Raw genomic sequence first — 21,728 nt, forward strand, 5'->3', positions numbered from 1 at the left:
ACGAGATTTCGTGTCCATGATTTTATTTTGTAAGTTTAAAGATTTTTTTTCTATATTTTTTTATTATTATTTTATTTATATTAATAAATAAATTATTTTCTTTTTAGGAAGCTAATGTATTTTTATTGGTTTTTATTATTAGGTATTAAAGTGAATTAATCTTTTAGGTCAGATTTTCATTTAAAAATAAAAATGTGCGTAACGGCAGCTAGCCTAGTTGGTGAATGAATGAAACATCACAACAATAATAAATTAATTTAATTTTAATTATTCCTAAAAATATAAATGTTAGATATTTGTTATTAAAATACACCTAAAAGGTCTCATGGCCATTACTTTCTTTTTTTTTTGTAAAGTCTCAATTTGATTGTTTTAAGGCAAGTTTAAAGGTAGATCCGGATCAGGTTTCATTATAAATTACCTTTTTTTATTATGCCGCACTGACGTCACATGTCATTCGACCGGTTGTCATAACGCGCGTAGACTTGAGTCATGCATTAGTTTGATGATTGACTGTCCTCAGACTGTGGGAAAGTGGCCATGTAAGTGGTTGCTGAGTGGCGAGATTAAGATTGTATGAGAGTGGAAGTGACGACTTCATGTATGTTGGGTATTACCTGCTCGGAAAAATTTATTGAAACTCAAATACTTCGTAGTTTTCTGCTGGAAAAAATATGGCAATAGGTTCGCCCTATTACATGGGAATAAGATAGCTGGCGAAAAGTGGGTGTATATACTATACGCCTCTGTCTACCCCTTTGGGGATTCAGGCGTGATGCTATATTATGTTATGTAAAAATATATACATTATGTCGATTGTGTTCAGTTAGTTTTGGAACAAGTATGTTGTAAAAATTTACTTTACAGTTTGTGTCCTCCCTTTACAAACTGATGGACGATTTATATCATTATGTGATGGACTAGTGAAAACCTGGTTCTCTCGCCGTACGGTTAATCATATCCCTATTAAAACTTAAATACCTACTTAAGACATGTAGCTGCGATTTGTCTTCATTATCATCTATAGAGAGTACGAATTGATTTTATCTTCGCTTCCGTTATCAAGTTTGGAATATCATTTTACAACCATTCAGTTTATTTACTAGGTCAGTGGACTTTAAAAATGCTAACAACCTTCTTTTCTTTACAGAGAAACCTAGCTGGGAAGCGGAGTGGTGCCGGCTAGCTTATTGGGAGCTGACGCGGCGCGTGGGCCGCCAGTTCGGTGTGCGCGTGCGCGCCGTCGATGTGTTCGGCGGCAGCGACGGCGCATGCGGCTCTGGCAGGCACGGGCTGTGTCTCGATGCGCTGGACACCCGGGGCGACGCGCCGCAAGTTGAACAGGTAGGGTCTCTTTTAATATGGTACATAACATAACATAAACAGCCTATACACGTCCTACTGCTGGGCACAGGGCTCCCCTCAATCAACCGGACGGGGTATGGAGCATACTCCACCACGCTGCTCCACTGCGGGTTGGTGGAGGTGTGGTACATGGCAGGATTAAACTGGACAAGTCAGGAAATTGTACGACAGTCGAATTGCTTTCAATAAAACGTTTCGTTCGTAGTATTATGGATCGTTAATGATAGAATCTCTTATGTAATTTGCAAACATTATTGGGTCCTGTATACTTCCAAATAACAGTATTATAAAATAATACTTAATATTTTTCTGTCCTTTCCTGATCTAGCAACTGCTATGCTTTGCTTTTCTCACTTGATATTGCCAAATAGCCGATTAAGCTGTAAACACGCGAGTGCAGTATATTGATTTAGCTCGGTGCGCGCGCGCATGCGATAACCCCGCGATACGTGTGATAACAGCGCGATCCGCTGTGGGTATTCGTGAATAATCTTAAAATACCTACAACTTTATATACGTTTTGTAAGATAAACATAAGGAAATCGGAGAATCTCCCAATGCTATTATCCTTTAAGTTGAAATTAAGCAATGCGGGAGCTAATATATCTGAAGCAGCAAGTTAGACAGCAGTAAGTTTATGATTCGAGCTTTTATGTATTATAAATAGTAAATAATACTAAATTTATCTTTTCCAGGTGCGAAAAACCCGAGCGAAGATCGGCCTAGGAGTGACCTTGTCGTTAGAATCCGACGGGGTCTGGCTATACAATCGGAGTCAAGAGCCGGTCTTCGTGAGCTCGCCAGCGCTAGATGCTGCAGCCGCTAAGGCCTTGCTAGTCTGGCGGGTTGCCCCTGGACACTGTCTCTGCATCTTCGACCCTGCCGCTCCCCCACCCGCTACCTCTCTTCCCAATATCGGGCCAGTGGATCCCCGGTCTGTGAGGATCTCCTTCGCTAAAGGCTGGGGCCCAAAGTACTCCAGGAGAGATGTAACGGCGTGCCCCTGTTGGTTGGAGGTGTTGCTGCCCCCGGCAAGCTGACGCAAAGACTAGAGTGATGTGGTGTTCTTAATTCAAACTGGCGGTCTGTTCTGGCATTTAATTTTGAAATGGATTTAAAAACTTACGTCTCTTTTAATTTATTTTAATTTCAATTTTGCATGCTGCCTGCAAGTCTAAATAGACTTTTTTAAATATTAAATTTTTAAATCCATTTTATTTTTTTATAAAGGAACATTCTGCAGTGCATTTTAGACAAAAAAGTGGAAAACAGACCAAAAGTGTTGTAGAGAGTGGACATTTTGATATACACAGACATTTTCGAGAATTCGTTGGTTTATATTTACCAGTACAGTAAGTGCTATGTGTAACTGAGTACATTGTTGAATGAAATCTTTGCGCAAAATAGCGGGGGATTTTTTTATTCATTTTAATAGTAAGTACGTAATCAGTTTTACAAAGCATTGAATATGTTATAAAATAAAAATACGTTATATTATTACTTTAAATTTCCGATTCCATCGGTATTGTTTTCAAAATATGAGGATTATAAGGATTACATCTTCATTAAACAACTTTATTTAAATGTTTCGTTAAATCTTCAATGTATCCAATATATCGAAGATGTTTTGTACCAGACTAATCATCAATATTCACAAACGCGTAAAATGAGGCCTTTTGACTAGTGATTCAAACATTGTGATCGAAAGATTTCGTGAGAATTTATAATGAAACAAGATGCGTTTGAAATATTTCAAAGAAAACTTTTGGACATTTTTTAATTTTTCGTTACTTTTTTCTTTATTTGGATATGAATTTGTTTATTAAACTACTCGCTCAGATTGGAAAAGCCAATTTTGTTGTCGAGTACATTTTTATACACCATTTGTTTTCTTGAAAAATATTCAGCGTTATCTCAATTACCGAGGCCTTACATTCAAAAAAACTATGTAGGTACCATTTTGTATAGTGTTCATCTATACATTTTTCTACAATTGTATAATATTGTATAAAACTCGGCTTTAAGACAACGCGAGACTGTATATATAAAAGTTTATGTAAAGTAAATATTTGTAATAACTACCTACTTATTTATAATTTTAAATATGCCTTACCTTAGCTTGTAAAGTTATTTAAGTCTAGAGTATAGTTGTATTTCATTTTTGTACAAAAGTTAATTTGACACAATTTTGTATTGCGAATTGATAAATTGTTTAATGCGAAGAAGGCTGTGTGAAAAGCATTTCTACTGACTTCAGAGGATAGGTGGAACTGGGTAGTGGCAATAACTTTTCGAAAAACAATTTTACTGATGATGAATGAATAATAAGGCGGTGGTTAGACGCTGTCGTCTGGTCAAGTCAAAATGATTGTTATAAATCCAACAGATACTTTTCGGCACTTACCTTAATTGTTTTTATTTCGAAAAATGTGATGTCACAAACCCAGTTTATAAAGTGTATCTGAGACCGCGTCGTGAAGTGGGAGCAACACAAAACCTCTAGTTGTTTAGCCTCACTTTGATCTTTTAGTTTGTCTAATCAAAAAAAGATCTGCCAATATACATAGTTTTATAAAACCTAGTGCAATCAACTTGATTTTTATAAACATAGATAGGTGAATTGTCTAAAACAGATTATAAAACATAGTGCCTTGCGTTGTATTCAAATATGATTAAATAAAATTTATAATCCGAAAATTATATAGGGTAAACAGTCAATTTCACTGGCCTATACGAATAAGTCTAAACATAATATATATGTATACAAAAATAATGTTTTAAATAAGGAACTATTGTGGCAAATTGTATTACGTAATTTAGCCAGGTTTGGTTTCATAATTATGTCTTCTTTTAAACTTGTGCCTTTTCTCGGGTCATAGAAATCAAATCATATTAAATCCGCCATGCAAACATTTGGCTGTCAAGTTTGGGACATACTATGACAAATTTATAAAATTATTCAATGCAACGTACCACTTAAGTACTTAAACTTTCATTATGTTGATAGAAAACAACCATAAATAATTGAATCGTACAGAGAAAGGATTTCCACAACTCGGCTGCAAAAAAAAAGTCTTAATAATTTTAAGTGGCTGCAAATACAAGCTCGTATTTAAGGATATAACGCTTAGAACAAAGTGAGCTGACTTGACAATAAGATATTTCATTCTAGTCTTAGAAAAATCTTGTTTTGTCAATATCCATAAGTAATTCAATAATTAGGGCATACTTACAAGAGGCCAGTTTGTGAAAATATACCAAAATTTAATAGATTGGTAATTTTCTACGAATTTTTTAATCTGTATGAAATCACTTGCTGCAAAAATTGTGCACAATTTTGTGAAAATGAACACGAGATATTCGGTAAATATACTTTAAATTATATAATGAAGTTGTACATAATATGCTGTCACAAATCGCAAACCCAGCATAATTCCGTCGTTAAAAAGTTATGATGTTATTTATTTGGAAAATTTTAACGAATTCTGCTATTTTAGTCATTGCATTAGACTGATGTAGCGCCTTAAACAACAAAAAGCATGATTTTGAACAATGTGTAATAATGATATGAAACGAGGCACTTGCATGTTAATTTTGTGTCGAAAAATTGTGAACTTTCAAAATGTTGTTGAAATAAATTTGAGATGATATACATTGTTGAAAATATGTTGAAGCTAAAATATTAATATAAAGTAGATAGTAACTGTTCTCCCTGATTCGCTGGTACCGTGTAGAGGACGTGGCAGCCTGGGTTCGAGTCTGTTGTACCTCGAGGCAAGGCAGCCACACCAACCTTTGTGAGTCTGACAGACGATGGATGAGATTATGGTATGATAAATTATAAATAAAGAAAGAGAATATTTTTAAAAAGTATAGCAGTTTTATTTTTCCTACATTATGCTCTTTTTACATACTTACAAATATGTTTTGTACATTTATCTACATTATTTACATTAATACAATACCACTGTCAACACATTACATTTACAAAATATACAATACAACCGAACATTATTTATACAATGGAACAATATAGTTTATATTTTGTCGAGCATTTTTACATCACAATCATTTATTCACATTTAATAACAAATAAAATCATTAAAAATTAAATTTTTTTTATTAACGCTAGGTGGACTAGCTGACGTGACACACATTTTTTTCTTTGAAATCAATATAGCGCGTGGCAAAGAATAAAATAATATAATGTGCCTTTTTGTATAGGTGGCTTGCAGAAAATTAAATTCTTCACTCCAATTTCTTCAGCGTTGTATTCGGCAAGAGGAAGCAGGCCAGACCGCATGCTGCAATAGTAATTAGTTATTTAGGTAGGAACGTAGACCGTATACCTAAAATCTATCTTTGTATCTTTGAAATCATCATTTTCGTTATGGATTACGATGCGTCTATCGCTCAGACTTATAGCTTTCCCGATGACTGTGAAGGGTGAAAATTTTAAGAGGACGCAACAGTGCGACCGATGCGATGGCAAAATATTGACAAGTAGTCATCTTCTTATCGTGTGGGTTGAGAGGTGGATGACCAACCTCATCAATCCTGGTGTCAGGCATTATTATTGAGCCGCCAAAGGCCCCTGATGTGACTCAAGTAACGACTACGTACCTACATGAGTAAGTAGTAACCGGCACCAACGGATTAACGTGCTTACAAGTATAATATGTACTCGTATAATAATAATATATATTTTTTACAAAGAAAGCAACATTTTTTGTCAATAAAATTTCAAAAGTGCCATCTGGTTTAGCAACTCGGAACTATCTTATAAAGTTGCTATTTACGATAGGTGGCACGATGCATCTTGATAGTATGAGCATATTCTATAAGATGGCGTTGACTCCGATTTTGTGCTATGACTAAATACTTCTTCTGGGGTGGACAGGAGGATACAATTCATACAATATGTCAGCTTATTTTCAGGATACAATAAAAAAAAAAGAACAGCATAGAAACGCCCGTATCCCCGAAGAGGTACGCAGAGGTGTGTCGCCAACTATGTTTAAGTCCCATGTAATAGGGGGTTAGCCTGTTGCCATTAACCGGGCACAAATCCTGGAAACCACATGTTGGCAACCCCAACATTAAATTTATATTTTTTAGTGTGACAACACTTTTGTCTCCCCTTCCGTTCTTGCTCTCCATTTAACTACTGTAATGTGAACGTTTTTTGTACGAATTTAATTAAATTCAGTGAATTTTGTCTACTTCTGGACGTTTTAATCTCAGCCTTCGCCTCAGATAACCAGCCCTCACAGCCATTAGGAACCTTACACCCCAAACCTAACACCACGTGATATCAATTGTCTATAATTCAAATATAAATTGAATTCAGGGATGTGAACGCATGACGAATTTTTGTTCTTTTTTATCGTGACTTACTGTAGATGAATAGGGGAGTTTCCAACGAGTCAAATCAGTTACTCTTTACTAAACGTCAAAACACGAAATTACTATGGAATTCGTGTGAAAAAGCACACTGTGACGTCATAGAAAAACGTGATAAAATGTCGGACTTATTATTACGTTTTTCTTGACTGAAATTCATAAATAAGTTAAATAGAAAATAATAATATGTTTTCGTTAGTTTTAGACCTGTCTTTATTTAGTACCAGAATTTATTTTGAACCTAATACACGACCCAATTGCTTCGATGTGGCCTTTTGACTTACCAGTCAAAACGCATGCGATGGTTATAAATGGTGGGTAGCATCCGTAGCTGATCAGAGCTGGGAAGGCAACAGTCCCGGAGATGGTGCCCAGCCTGCCGCACATCAGGAACGTGGCCATTGCCATTACCCTGGGAAGGATAACCAGCAAATTAGTGAGGTAATGGAGAGAGCTATGCTCGGTATTTCCCTTCTGGATCGAATCAGAAATGAGGAGATCCGCAGGAGAACTAAAGTCACCGACATAGCTCGGAGAATTGCAAAGCTGAAGTGGCAGTGGGCAGGACACATAGCGAGGAGAACCGATGGCCGCTGGGGCGGAAGGGTTCTGGAATGGCGACCACGTGTCGGACGACGCTCAGTGGGTAGGCCCGCTACAAGGTGGACCGACGATCTGGTGAAGGTCGCGGAAAAGCCGTTGGATGCGGGCAGCGCGGGATCGATCGTCGTGGAGATCCTTGGGGGAGGCCTATGCCCAGCAGTGGGCGTCGTACGGCTGATGATGATGATAGTGAGGTAGCAGCATGAGTCACGAGGTCCTGTCACTAGCTTACTTCTCAAATGGGGAGCGCCGGTTCAAACCCCGGTACTCGATTTGCACCATTAAATTACCTCATCATCACCATCATCACCAGCCCATTAACGTCCCCACTGCAGGGGCACGGGCCTTCCCTATGGATGGATAGAGAGATCGGGCCTTAAACCACCACGCGGGCCCAGTGTGGATTGGTGGTTATTAACGACTGCGACTGATTAAATTACCTAAATGATAAAAATGTCTGGTATTAAATGTGTTCCTCTAGTTATTAAATAACTTGTAATGTACCCTAATTGATTTAAAAGATGTGTTGCTGTTGCAGTTTCTTGTCATTTCTTCTCCTCAGCCATAACACCTTGCGAAATGACGTAAATTCAAAAATGTTACATTGACCTTCAACAAGTTTATCCATGATAATTACGTTGAATAAATGATTCTGATTTCTCATTTCCTTAAGTGCAGTTTTCACTAACACAGTTCGCTCGACCATAACAGACGGCGCCTATCACGTTGGTCTAACAGAAAGCTCGTTGAGGTGTGGGTACTTAGTTCATCTTGCGATGGCTGTGCCTCTGACTACCCTATTGGGATCTAGTTGTGAGCTTATGTTATGTGTCGTACCAGAACCGTTGATGCTTTATTGATATATCACGTTTATTTCCCATTGGGGTAGGCAGAGGCGGCGACGAAGCTCCGACTGCTGAATATCGAACCCAGGTTGGGTCGGGTTGTGGCAGTAGGTATGCAACTTACCTGAGAGAAGTAGGAAACAGCTCCACATTGATGCTGGATAGTGAAGCTCCACACAACGACGCGAAGGCCAGTGCAGTGGTCACGAGGGCCACGATGGCGAACGGCCCGTTGCCTAGCAACGGCATCAACATGATCATCAGTGCGCTGGCGATGCCGCAGATACCTGCCACCAGCTTCTTGCCGCATCTGGAAGGTAGATGAATGAAGCTAAATTTTACAAAACATACTCAAAACTCATAGTCCAAAATATAACTTTATGTAGTTGGTTATTAAGTTACATTTTGAATCGTCAATTTTTACATAAATATATTTTTCTCGAACGTCATATCCGCCAAAAGTAATTTGATAACTTGCAGTCACTATTGATACGAAGTCTTAAGATGGTGATGCTTTATTAGTGAAAACCGAATTTAAGATAAATTAATAAATCATTCTCAGACTCATCAACAACTTAACGGCCTCCGTGAGTGGTTGAGCGTTGTGCTCACGATCCGGAGGTCCCGGGTTCGAATCCCGGTGGGGACAAATCACGAAAATCACTTTGCTATCCCTAGTTTGGTTAGGACATTACAGGCTACTCACCTGATTGTCCAAAAATAAAATAATCCGTGCTTCGGGAGGCATGTTAAGCCGGTGGTCCCAGTTACTACTTACTGATGAAAGTGAGTAATCATTACAAGAGCCATGTCAGGGGTCTTTGGCGGCTTAATCGTAACCCTGACACTAGGGTTGATGAGGCTGGTATTCCACCTCACAACCCACACGATAGAACAAGAATAACTCGTTAGTTGCAGTCCGGTGTCGGGTTTCGAACCGGCGCTCCCCGATTGAGAAGCAAGCCGGTGTACCACATGGCCACAGAGACACTGTACCACAGGATCCCCGGGAAGACGAGCAGCTGAACAAGTATTAATTAACTAACCGATTAACAATGACCCCTCCAATCCCATAGGTCAGCACAGAGCCAGCGCCAACAACAGCGCTTTGCAGATACGTCAGCATGTCTGTTTGTATAGGGACACAGAGGATGGAGTCGTCCACCACAGGGGCGTTGCTAGGGGCGATGGCAGAACACAGGCTCTCGTTGGACGCCGAGCCAATCATCGCTGCCAGCTGAGGGTACCACAGCCGGAGAGTGTTCGACCTGGAATGGAGAAAATAAAAAAATGGATGGTAGGTAATCAGTGAATCACCGGCCTCTCAGTTGAGCGTTAGGCTCCCGATCGGAAGGTCACAGGATTCTAATGTGGAAGCACCACGAAAATAATTTTGTGATTATGCTTGGTTAGGACATTACAGGCTGGTGACCTGATTGTCCGAAAGTAAGATGATCCGTGCTTCAGAAGGCACTTTAAGCCGTTGGTCCCGGTTACTACATACTGATGTAAGTAAGTAGTCGTCACATGAGCCATGTTAGTGGCCTTTGGCGGCTCAATAGTAACCCTGACACCAGGGTTGATGAGGTTGGTACTCAACCTCACAACCCACATGATAGAAAATTATTGTCATATTACAACGGTGCAGCAGGCTTTAAATGAACACTATGAAGTCATACCCAACCATTGCGCTGTAGTGGATGGCACACATGAGCAGTAACCAGGGTCCATGCGGGACCTTGAACAGTGGACACAGCTGGGCCCACCCTCCCCGCAGAGCTGCCACTCCACGGCCCTGCTGCTCTGACTTCTCTTCCACCAGTTTTGCGATCTGGAAGGTGATTATATGTGAGTGAATAAGCATTTCAACCCTTGGCCAAATTGTCACTTACCATCCGGTAAGATTGTGATGACAGACAAGCATTTGACTCAAATACTCGTATGTGAATAATAAAAAAAACTTATTACTTACTGCAGTTTTTCTGCCGCTTCCCAGCTAACCTGACGATTTAACAGGTCCGTTTTTTGTACAGAAGCGACTGCCTGTCTGAACTTCCAACCCGCGAAGGGAAAACCAGCCCAATACGGGTTAGCTCAAGTACCTTCGAAAATGCATTTCTCGGGAAAGTGGGTTTCCTCACGATGTTTTCCTTCACCGCTGACTTAGTTGCGTTGCTTTACTTTATTGTAAGTATTTAAGCTAATTTCCTTACCGGAAAGTCCTCTCCTTTCATCCCGGTATTTAGGGCATAAATCTTCCGGAAGACTTCCATGGCCTCCTCATTCCTTCCCCGGGACATGAGGAACTTGGGGCTCTCCGGGAGGAAGAAGAAGGACAACCCGGTGAGGATCGGCATCAGTGCTGTTGCCAGGAGGAACAGGTTCCAGGAGTGTATCACTGTTGAGGGAAGTGTTAAATAGTTTATCTTCTTTAAAAACGTAAGATCGAATACTCTTTTAAAATCCAAACCCCATTTATTCTCTATCTATTGTGTCAGGATGGAAGCGAATGGAATTCTATAGTCTCTGCTTATCCCGGTGGGAAATAGGTCCGGGTGAGAGCCTTCAGCGCTCCCCATTTGTCCGGCCAAGTAGTTAATGCCATCTGCGGCAAATCTACAATAAGTCACGTAAAAAAAAGGTGGGAAATAGGCGTGAGTTTATGTATGTATGTATCGTGTCTGGAAATCTCGGCCGTAAGAAGCGTTTTATTCTTACTCGCACTAGAGCAGCGTGTTGGAGTATGCTCCATACCTGCCTCCTTTTGCTTCAGGGGAGGTCTATGCTCAGTAGTAAGTAGTAGCACGTCTATTTATGTTTATGTAAGTATGTAATTTTCATATGAAGTTACTGATCTCGAAAGATTAACAAACTGTCTTTACCAAGCCTCTCCCCAAACAAGTAGAAGTCGAGGTCCCTGGTGAGGATGCCCCAGGCCAGCAGCGGCAGCGTGGTGTTAGCGATGGTGTAGAACAGACTGGTTAGCAAGATCACGCGCGCGCGCAGCTCCGTGCGATGCATCTCTGCTAGGTACGAGATCAGCACTGCGAATGGGCCGTTGAATCTGGAAGACCAAAAATAGTTACAGGAAATGTTTTTAATTTCCTCTGGTTTTTTGTTTTAATCCTGGTACCGGACTTGCACCAATGATACTTTTTTTTGATGTGAATACTTAGTTCATCTTGCGATGGATGTACCTCTGAACCTCTGACTACCCAAATTGCTAGTACCTCAACAATATTATTATTCCTGCTTCTGTAGAATAAATATTTGTAACTGAGATAGTATATTCTACACTGACCCGGTGATGTGTGGTAGAAGCAAGAGAAGTGTGTCAGGTTCGAAGCAAATGGAATCCATATTCTCTTTTACCCCGGTGGGAAATATGCATGAGTTTATGTATGTATGTATATTTTGGCATAAATGGTTGCTACTCACAGGAACCCGCTGCAGAACCTGGTGACCAGCAGCATGGCGAAGTTCTGGCTCATGGCGGCAGCCGCCTCCACCAGCCCGGAACAGAAGAACCCCCACACCATGATCTGTCTCCGGCCCAGGGTGTCTGACAGGAATCCCCAGACCATCGCTGATGATATCATGCCTGAGGAGACAAATATGAGGCTTGTTATTTATTTACGATGCTGCTGATCATAAAATTATTTTTTGTCTGAAATCCGAATATAACCTAACAGAAGCTTCCAATCATATCCCAATTGGGGTAATCAGAGGTACACCTATCGCAAGATGAACTTAGTACCCCCACCTCACCGAGCTTTCTGTTAGACCAACGTGAAAGGTGGTTAGCCGTATCTTTGTCTGTGATGGTCAAGCCAAATGTGTTGAACACTGCACTTAAAAATGATATGAGCAACTAAATGCATGATTACTTCATGATATGGCCAAACGTTGGCAATCATTAAACTTACAAAATTAGTAACATCCACCGGTAGTGGTGCTGGTGTCCGTTATATTTAAAAAGTGATTGATAATATTTATCGATGACCAAAACTTAAACAATTAAACCCGCAGTGGAGCAGCGTGGTGGAGTATGCTCCATACCTTCTCCGGTTGATTGAGAGGAGGCCTGTGCCCAGCAGTGGGACGTATATAGGCTATTTATGTTTTGTTGTGTTTAAACAATTAAATAATTATGAATCTAAGAAATTAATTGACTATTCGCATTTTTATTAAAATTTTACCACATAGCATGGACACCGCGTACATTAACGATATGGCCAAACGTTGATTGAAATATCATTAAACGTTGACGTTTCAAAGATTTGGTCAACTTAAGTTGGAATGTAATATTAACATTTCATGAAATCGAACACATCATTAAATGATGATGTTACATTTATTTATTTATTTATTTGTACACAATGAAACAGACACAAGAAACATACAAAGAAAACAGATAGTACAGGCAAGCTTATCTCTAAACAAAGAGATTTCTTCCAGCTGACCTACGTGACAAGAGAGACTTTCAACGTATAATATTATATAGATAGACATACATACGCGTACAAATTATTTAGAAATTACTTATACTAATATAAGACACAATATTAACCTAAACCTACAAACCACATTTAAATAAATTATAATATAATATATATTTCATAAATATATAAACATATTATATACTTTCTATATTGGTTTATAAAAAATACACACTATATACAATATATATATATATATATATATATATATATATATATATATATATATATATATATATATATATATATATATATATACCTAAATAAATAAGTAAACGCATACAAATACGACTAATGCAACTTAAGCAAGACTCAAATAATAATCCTTACATCTTCTTTCACCCTAAGGTTGCCTGGCAGAAATTGCTGTTTAGCAATAAGGCCGCCTATTGTGCTTATGTTTTATTCGTATGTTTATGTCCTTTATATATGTTTTTGTGCAATAAAGTATTATTGATTGATTGATTGATTGATTGATCAATTCTAAGATCTGGCCACGACATAGCCCATTGAAGCCCTTTCGATATTACCTACATAACCTACATTCATGATCAAATAATAATAAAATATAACAAACACCTGATGACATTCGAATCATTATTTCGATAGCTGCGGAAAATACAAAGCAAATAATGATACCTTCAGAGTTAATATGTATTCTGTTAATATTAGCTGATGCTATCTTTTATTAAACAGCTCTGGGCATTGTCGTCTGAAAATGTTTTCTATGGCATCGCGTGATCAAACTAATTGCAACTAGTTGGCTAAATATTGAAGTTGTGACGTCAAAAGCTGAGGAAATTACTCCTTTGTTTGTTTTTAATTGAATAACACCTACTGTTTGTGTTCTTGTTGCAATTGGGTATTTAGCTCTAGATATAATGTTGCAGTTATCATAATTTAGTTCATTATCATTGCCTATGTTTACTTCAGTAATATGGAATGATGCTATTTTCTGATATAATGCATAGCGTTTATTCTTATTATCTTAAAATAAAAATAGTTCACGACTATATTGGGACAAGTGGGTTAGTCAATAATAATAATAATTTCTTTATTATCAAAGACGGCCTCTGTGGTCCAGTGGTTGAGCGTTGGACTCAAGATCCGGGGGCCCCGGGTTCGAATCCCGGTAGGGACATATCACAAAAATCACTTTGTGATCCCTAGTTTGGTTAAGACATTACAGGCTGATCACCTGATTGTCCGTAAGTAAGATGATCCGTGCTTCGGAAGGCACGTTAAGCCGTTGGTCCCGGTTACTCTACTTACTGATGTAAGTAGGTAGTCGTTACATGAGCCATGTCAGGGGCCTTTGGCGGCTCAATAGTAACCCTGACACCAGGGTTGATGAGGCTGGTATTCCACCTCACAACCCACACGATAAGAAGAAGAAGATTATCAAAGAGACATGTACAGGTGTGCAATTAAGTTGGGTACCTATCATAGAAGGTGTACAAATTATTTGTTGAACTCTGATCTCCAAACTAAGCTTATAGGCCTGTGTCTTGGGGATCAGCCCGATCAGATCAACCCGATAAGGTAGGCACTGGTGTATAGTACCTCAATCAAATTCAAATTCAAATTCAAATTCAAAATTCAAAAATATCTTTATTCAGTAGGTAACATAGTTACACTTTGAATCGTCAATTTTACATAACGAACGTCTCATCCGCCTAAAACTACTGCAGCTTCTCACAACCTGTATAGCCGGGGAAAAGAAGCTGCAAGAAAAACCTCGGCACAGGGCCCTAGACGTTCTTTAAAAAAATAAAAATAAACATAAATCATAAAATATTGGTATACAATTGAGTAATTTAGCTGCCTAATATCAGTTCTCAGACAGTTAATCCCATGCATTCATATCTTCTAAATAATCACTAACTTTATAATAACCTTTTTTGTAAAGTTTTTGTTTAACTACTGTCTTAAAACAGTTGAAAGGCAAATTCTGAATGTCAATGGGAATCTTATTGTAAAAACGTATACATTGCCCCTTAAAAGATTTAGTAATCTTATGTAATCGACTGACTTGTAAAGCAAGTTTATTTTTGTTCCTGGTATTAACAATGTGCCGATCGCTATTTTTTGCAAATAATCCTATATGTTTTTTTACATATATTAAGTTTTCAAAGATATATTGTGATGCCAAAGTTAAAATATTAATTTCTTTAAATTTATTTCTAAGTGACATCTTGGGTCCCAATTTGTAAATCGCCCGAATGGCTCGCTTTTGCAGAACAAAAATGCTGTTCATATCTGCAGCATGACCCCACAGCAAGATGCCGTACGACATTAGACTGTGGAAGTAGGCAAAATAAACTAATCGCGCGGTTTCTACATCGGTTATTAAACGAATTTTTTTGACCGCGAATGCTGCTGAGCTGAGCCTTTTGGACAACTTATCAATATGAGGACTCCATTGCAACTTAGCGTCCAAAGTAATTCCCAAAAATACAGCAGTATCCGTGAGGTCCAATTCCTTATTTTTTACAATAATAGAATCGAGGGGCCTACTAACATTCGATAACGTAAAATAAACATATTTTGTTTTATTTTCATTAAGTAGCAGGTTGTTTACAGTAAACCAATCCACTACCTCTGAAATGGCGTTGTTTACATCGTCAAAGGAATCTTGTCGTCTCTTTACTTTAAAAAGTAAGGAGGTATCATCTGCAAACAGCACCACCTCATGTTTTACAAGACTAGGTAGGTCGTTTATGTAAACTAGGAATAGAAATGGACCTAGAATTGAGCCCTGCGGGACGCCTATAGTGACGTTAGATCCACACGATCTGGAGCCATGCACATCAACCCTCTGAACGCGGCCATTAAGGTATGACTCCAAAAGAGCGATGGCATTATCAGTTATTCCATAGTGACGAAGTTTCGCGATCAAGATATCATGACAAACGCAATCGAAGGCTTTGGAAAGGTCGCAAAAGACACCAATAGCATCTTTGGACTCCTCCCAAGCCTGAAAAACATGATTTATTAACTCAACACCAGCATCGGTTGTTGAGCGACCCTTTGTGAAACCAAATTGTTTATTAGACATTAAATTGTTTAAATTGAAATGTTGAAGTAATTGCAGTAATAAAATTTTTTCAAATATTTTACTAAGCGTGGGTAGTATAGATATTGGTCTAAAATTAGTAGGGTCAGAAGTACTACCAGCTTTAAACAATGGAATGACTTTACTGTGCTTCATTAAATCTGGAAACACACCATTGTCTACACATTTATTAAATATACATGATAGATAGGGAGCTATGCAATCAATCACGGAGTTAATGATTTTAACAGAGAGACCATGAAGATCTGCAGTCTTTTTGATTTCTAAAGATTTAAAAGCTCTTAAGACGTCCCTAGGACTCACGTGTGTAAATGTTAGTTTATCTACTTTGGACGTATCTATGTGCTCCCTTACAAGTGATCCTCGCCAGCTTTATTTAAATCCCATGTAATAGGGGGCGAGCCTATTGCCATTAACCGGGCACACATCCTGGAAACAACGTGATATCAAATAAACCCAAACATGAAATGAAACTTATAAAGTCGAATTCAATGGTTTAGAGCCGGGTTTTGAACTCACGCGTTCTTCGAACAGGGCTATCACTGTTTTTTTATTTAATTTTACCAACTATCTCTTCTTCTTATCCTGTGAGTTGTGAGGTGGAATACCAACCTCATCAATGACAACAGTCAGGGTTATTACTGTGCCGCCATAGGGACCAACGATAAACGTGCCTTCCGAATCACGGATCATCTTACTTTTGGACAATCAGGTGATCAGCCTCTAATGTTCTAACCATACTAGGGATCACAAAGCGATTTTGTGATATGTCCCCACCGGGATTCGAACCCGAGGCTTCCGCATCGTGAGCCCAACGCTCAACCACTGGACCACGGAGACCGTTTTGAACCAACTATCTTAATAAATCGTTTATTTAGACCACTATATCTGATTAAGTGAACAGTTGCTTTCACTCCAATTTTATGCCATCATTTCATTACACGAGTTTGTTTTCTCACACGTTTGCTGTCACTGGATTCCTGACGTAATGCTCATCATCAGTCGTGTCAGTTTCTTTATCTTTCACTCCAAAAGTTTGCTAAAGGCTTTCCCTGAGAGGTGTGGTATATTGCATGATAGTAAATTTTCCAACACTGTTTATTTGAATCAGACGTGCTAATATTTGCATGAAACTGTTCTCATGGCTGTGTAGGAGACTTTTGTGTACTTACATTATATATATTTATGATTGTTTAAGTTTCTGTGGTTTAATTGAGCAAAGAGCACGCGCCGTGGTCATGTCATGACTTAGATTCATTCCTTATCAATAATTTAAAAGCCACGCTCTTGACGGGTTCCGTTGCCCACACTTGTATATCAAAGGCCAATTCTTTCACTTTCCCATAAAACACGACGTTTGCCATCTCTTTAATTTCTTACATGTTAGCTTTTTTGGAACTTCCTCTACCTCTCTTTCCTTATCTAGCTTCCCTTGTATGAAGTCTTTACAAATTTGTCGTGTAGCCTATTGAATAAGTGTCCAATCATCTTGGGAGATTCATTTAACCATGATACCTGTTCATCGGAATTACTTACCTATTTCCCGTTGTAACATACACTCTCATTAAAGAATTACTTCTTCATGCTTGAACTTTTTCCGTTACTAGAATCCAGATGGTTATTATAAGAATATCCTAAGGTTTACATTATGTAACAAACAGTAAAGTGATAAAGTAGAGACAAGTGTGTGTCACTTAAGTCACTTTTGTGTTTGCAAATTTTCTGTTATCAATATGTTTGTTTAATTTGTCATTTTCTTGTTTAAAAATATATTCGTGAGATAAAAGCTGTGATGGTATTAGCAGGATAACATTTATTTTGGGTGAACGTCCGTCCTTTACCATCTAAAACAAAGTTTATTTTTTTCCACAGCTTTTGTTTATGTCAATACCATCATTAAGTTAGTAGGTATTTTTATCTTGATTAATATGGCCTCTTGTAAATATGAAATTATCCGCTGTCTCGGTAAATAACTGATTATTTCATAACCTTAATTTATAACTAGAGTCATATCAAATACACTTTATTGCACAGAAGGCATAAGAGCTACAAATCAAAAGCATATTTTAACAAACGTTCAGTTCGTTACATCCAAACTATCGCTTTATGTCCTGGGTTCTATTTCTGCGACATGGCCAACAAAAATACATTTTATTAGACCGTTCCTTGTTTAGATAGGACATTGCAGGCTGAAATCATCTATTTTATTTTTCGATTGCTGAATGTGGAGGAATCAAGAGAAGTTGTCAGGATCAAATGGAATTCCATACTGGGAAATAGGCGTGAGTTTATGTATGTAAGTATATAAAGCATCTCATTGTTCGATTTGCGAAGATTATTGTGCCTCGGAAGGCAAGTACAGCACGTTAAACTCATACGAAAAATAGCACCGCATTACTCAGGTCGTAATTTTACTTCTAAAAGATGTTACAAAATGCTTACCCCCATAAGTGATGGCACTAACAGTGCCCATATCCAAGAGGTTGAGCTGCATGTCGCACTGGGCCCTGGTGAAGATGTACGACACGGAGCTGGTGACAGACACCGCGCTCCAGAAGGCTGGCAGGGTGGCCAGCATCATGTAGATGTTGAATCGGCCGTAGCTGGTAGCAGCGATGGCTTCTTCGAAGTCTGAAGTCTTCTCTGTTGAAGAAACAACTATTTTCTTAACAACACATAACATAGGATTGGGATTGTGTCATCTAACATGATGGACTAATGTTATGGGCGATAGGCTGATCCCTTATCACCATAAGGTTCATCATATCCAGCTTACGACATCGTATCAACAGTGGCTGCAAGTTGTCTTTGATTACTTGTGGCTCTGCCCACCCCATTAGGGATTACGGGCGTGAGTTTATGTATGTATGTGTACATAACATAGGCTCACCATTTTGTTACAATTGTCAGGGGTACATAATACATTCGTCGCACGATGAGCTAAGTAACTATACCTCATCGAGCTTTCTATTAGACCAACGTATAGGTGAGCCGTATCGCCGTCTATAACGGTCGAGCCAACTGACTTAGTGAAAACTGCATATATACTCGTAAGATAAATATTAATAAATACATACTTAAACATAAGCTCACAACTATATCACATTGGTGCAAGTCCGATAAGGATTTAGGACGTAGGTTTGAATTTTTAAGTTAATAATATATCTAAGTACCTTAGAAATTCAATTCCTACTTGGAAGGGCCAAATAATTCACTAATAGACTACTAATGTTTCAAAATAATATGATTAGGTATGACAAAATGATGGAGATATCGATGAGATGTAAGAAAAATAGCATATCACAGTACTGATAATGATACTAATACTGCAATATACTGACCTATAATAGGTTTCACACTGTTTATAACAATGCAGTTAATTAACATCCCGTAAAATATGAATTAATATTTTTTTTTGTGACTTATTGTAGATTTGCCGCAGATGGCATTAACTACTTGGCCGGAAAAATGGGGAGCGCTGAAGGCTCTCACCCGGTACAACGTTTAAGACAACAGGCCTGAGGGTGCCCTGTTGGGCGCGAACCTCGGCTCAGGTCGTCGTCTGAGAGGAAGAATATTTGAAAGGATTAATCGACTCTAGTGGGTCGATAGCGATAAGCGCTGAATGAGGGAAATCTGACCACGCCGGTGTGGTCGATATTGGGGGAATCAATAAAAAAAGCGTTTGTGGTTTGGAAATAATAAGTTCGTGTAATGATCAATTTATCATAACACGAACAGAACTAACAACATGTGACCATTTGATGGAAACGGACAACTCTTGTAGGTAATAATTAAAACGATATGTTACAAGTGATACACATATAGACGTATCTCATTGAATAATGTATTATTGAAGATGCCAATGTAGTCAGTAAATCAGGTTAATACGAATTTGAAATAATCAATGTAATGGTTGATAATAATGCAGCACTGTATTGGAATAACATTCTACACATAAAACATAAGCTCACAACTGTATCACATTTCGTGGCTGACTTTCCAACCTTATTTAACTACAATGTTTTGCTAAGATAATTTGTGTCGTAAGTATTGATAATAGCAAAAAGTGAAAATCAGATTCGCCAAAAATTTTAGATACGTCAGTTAGTGACGTCAGCGACGATTTAGGTGAGTCAGAGGTACATCTATCACAAGATGAACTAAGTACTCACACCTCACCGAGCTAACAACAACAACATTGTAAAACTTTCAAAATCTCTAAATAATCAGTAGATGAAATAGTTGATGGATTAGAACTATTAGATGTCTATCTTATCCAACATGTACATAAATAAATAAATGATTATGATGATTATGATTACATAAATAAAGTCATGCCTGTATTCTTATCGGGGTAGGCAGAGCCACAGGTCACAAAAAGGTAAGACACTTTGCAGCCACTACTGGTATTTGAAGAATCTAAGCATGTAAATTCATTACGATTTGTACAATCGATGAAGTGGATACATCTGAACCTGAATTAGCAGTAGTCTTTATATTTTTATCGCTTCGAAGACCAAACTACACAGTAATGACGCTTGATTGGGAGTGAAAACAAAAGTTAGCAGAGCCTTTCGGTTCAGAAAGTAACACAAAAGGTACATACCTTGAGCAAGCTTCTCCAAATTCGTTGACGATAACCCAGTCACTTTGAAGAGATGGTCGTGCGGTATCTCTTCCTTCATAGTTGGTGCTTCCGCATCTTGCCGTGTCATCACCATTTTGAATAAGTACTTTCTTTTTCTTCTGAATATCAGCTTTATCTTCTCTGTTCCCAGCCAGTGTTGTTACTTCTTCAATAATGACAATGTTTATGCATTCCCGGATTTTATTCCGTAATTCTTCTTCTTTATTTCGATCTTCTACTTAAAAATGAACTTCGTATACCGATTGTCCAGTTGATAAGAAGTGGTCAGAGTTCTGCTAGCCAGTGGCATCCTCAAAACTTGTTGCGTCTAATGAACTGGTGTAGTATGTTACTATATTTTATACACCGTCCTCTGCCGCATATCTCTGAAGTTTGCTTTAGGATTCGTTAGGGTAACTTGCCTTTGATCGTCTGTTTTGAAATTGCTTTCAAAGTTTGTGTTTTGTTCTTATTTTTTTTTACTCTGATTTTATTAGGTATTTTACGGTCTTTATTAATTATGATTTTGACTGTGAGAGACTTTGTGAGTCTGTCCTTAGTTTAACAAGGTTATTGCAAGCTGATTCACCTGATTGGAGGAAAAAGAGATCAAGGGCGTTAAAATGGCCACATCGAAGCAATTCATCTAAGAAAGCAATATTGCTGTTTGACATTTGTTTGCATTGCGCACTTACTTTTATATGCGCAAATGTCAAATTGCAATGTTGGTTTCTTAGATGAATTGCTTCGATGTGGCCATTTTAATCCCCCTGGTCTTATCTGATTATAAATTCAAATTCAAATTCAATAATATCTTTATTCTGTAGGTAACATAGTTACACTTTGAATCGTCAATTTTTACATAACGAACGTCTCATCCGCCTAAAACTACTGCAGCATCTCACAACCTGTATAGCCGGGGAAAAGAAGCTGCAAGAAAAACCTCGGCACAGGGCCCTAGACGTTCTTTAAAAAAATAAAAAATAAACATAAAATATTGGTATACAATTGAGTAATTAAGCTGCCTAATATCAGGTAATAAAGCTCTGCGCCTCTTTACTGCTGGGAACGAGCCCAAATTGGCAACATTCTCGGTAACGGCACAACACTGGTTTTGAAGTATAGTAAAAAGTAACAGATTTGACTAATTGGCGATTGGCTATTGGGCGATAGGCTGATCCCTTATCACCATAAGGTTCATCATATCCATCTTAGGACTTCGTATCAACAGTGGCTGCAAGTTGTCTTTGATTACTTGTGGCTCTGCCCACCCCATTTGGGATTACGGGTGTGAGTTTATGTATGTA

At 38.3% G+C, this 21,728-nt stretch overlaps 2 protein-coding genes and 1 non-coding gene across 3 annotated transcripts in view; 2 read left to right on the forward strand and 1 right to left on the reverse strand.

The window, feature by feature from the left end:
* The window catches only part of LOC126369992 (mothers against decapentaplegic homolog 6), a 38,936-nt gene extending 33,700 nt beyond the window's left edge, over positions 1-5,236 (forward strand). The window contains exons 4-5 of the mRNA XM_050014612.1: positions 1,151-1,344; positions 2,061-5,236. Of these exons, the coding sequence (XP_049870569.1) occupies positions 1,151-1,344; positions 2,061-2,405 (539 nt within the window). The 3' untranslated portion in view covers positions 2,406-5,236. The remainder of the gene's footprint in view (positions 1-1,150; positions 1,345-2,060) is intronic.
* Positions 5,224-20,777, reverse strand: LOC126369955 (synaptic vesicle glycoprotein 2C-like). Its single transcript, XM_050014558.1, has 10 exons — positions 20,401-20,777; positions 18,234-18,434; positions 11,655-11,817; positions 11,099-11,280; positions 10,430-10,614; positions 9,896-10,047; positions 9,263-9,484; positions 8,341-8,526; positions 7,053-7,180; positions 5,224-5,669 (listed from the first exon to the last, which is right to left on the reverse strand). Exons 1-10 carry the CDS (start codon positions 20,513-20,515, stop codon positions 5,614-5,616), a joined length of 1,590 nt encoding a protein of 529 aa, XP_049870515.1. The 5' UTR covers positions 20,516-20,777; the 3' UTR covers positions 5,224-5,613.
* Positions 13,785-13,856, forward strand: Trnal-caa (transfer RNA leucine (anticodon CAA)). The gene has a single exon. It is a non-coding gene; the product is annotated as a tRNA-Leu (tRNA).
* Positions 20,778-21,728: the final 951 nt, after the last annotated feature.

Source organism: Pectinophora gossypiella, chromosome 10 (assembly GCF_024362695.1).
Source record: "Pectinophora gossypiella chromosome 10, ilPecGoss1.1, whole genome shotgun sequence".
In the NCBI taxonomy this organism is placed as follows: domain Eukaryota; kingdom Metazoa; phylum Arthropoda; class Insecta; order Lepidoptera; family Gelechiidae; genus Pectinophora; species Pectinophora gossypiella.

Bases quoted from the DNA above. Each gene is read 5' to 3' on its own strand.
- LOC126369955 (XM_050014558.1), bottom strand. From the start codon at position 20,515: ATGGTGATGACACGGCAAGATGCGGAAGCACCAACTATGAAGGAAGAG. The intron at 11,818-18,233 runs GTAAGCATTTTG...TTGTCTCCTCAG, and splicing joins TAGTGCCATCACTTATGGGG to GCATGATATCATCAGCGATG. The intron at 10,615-11,098 runs GTAAAGACAGTT...TTCCCTCAACAG, and splicing joins CTTGTTTGGGGAGAGGCTTG to TGATACACTCCTGGAACCTG.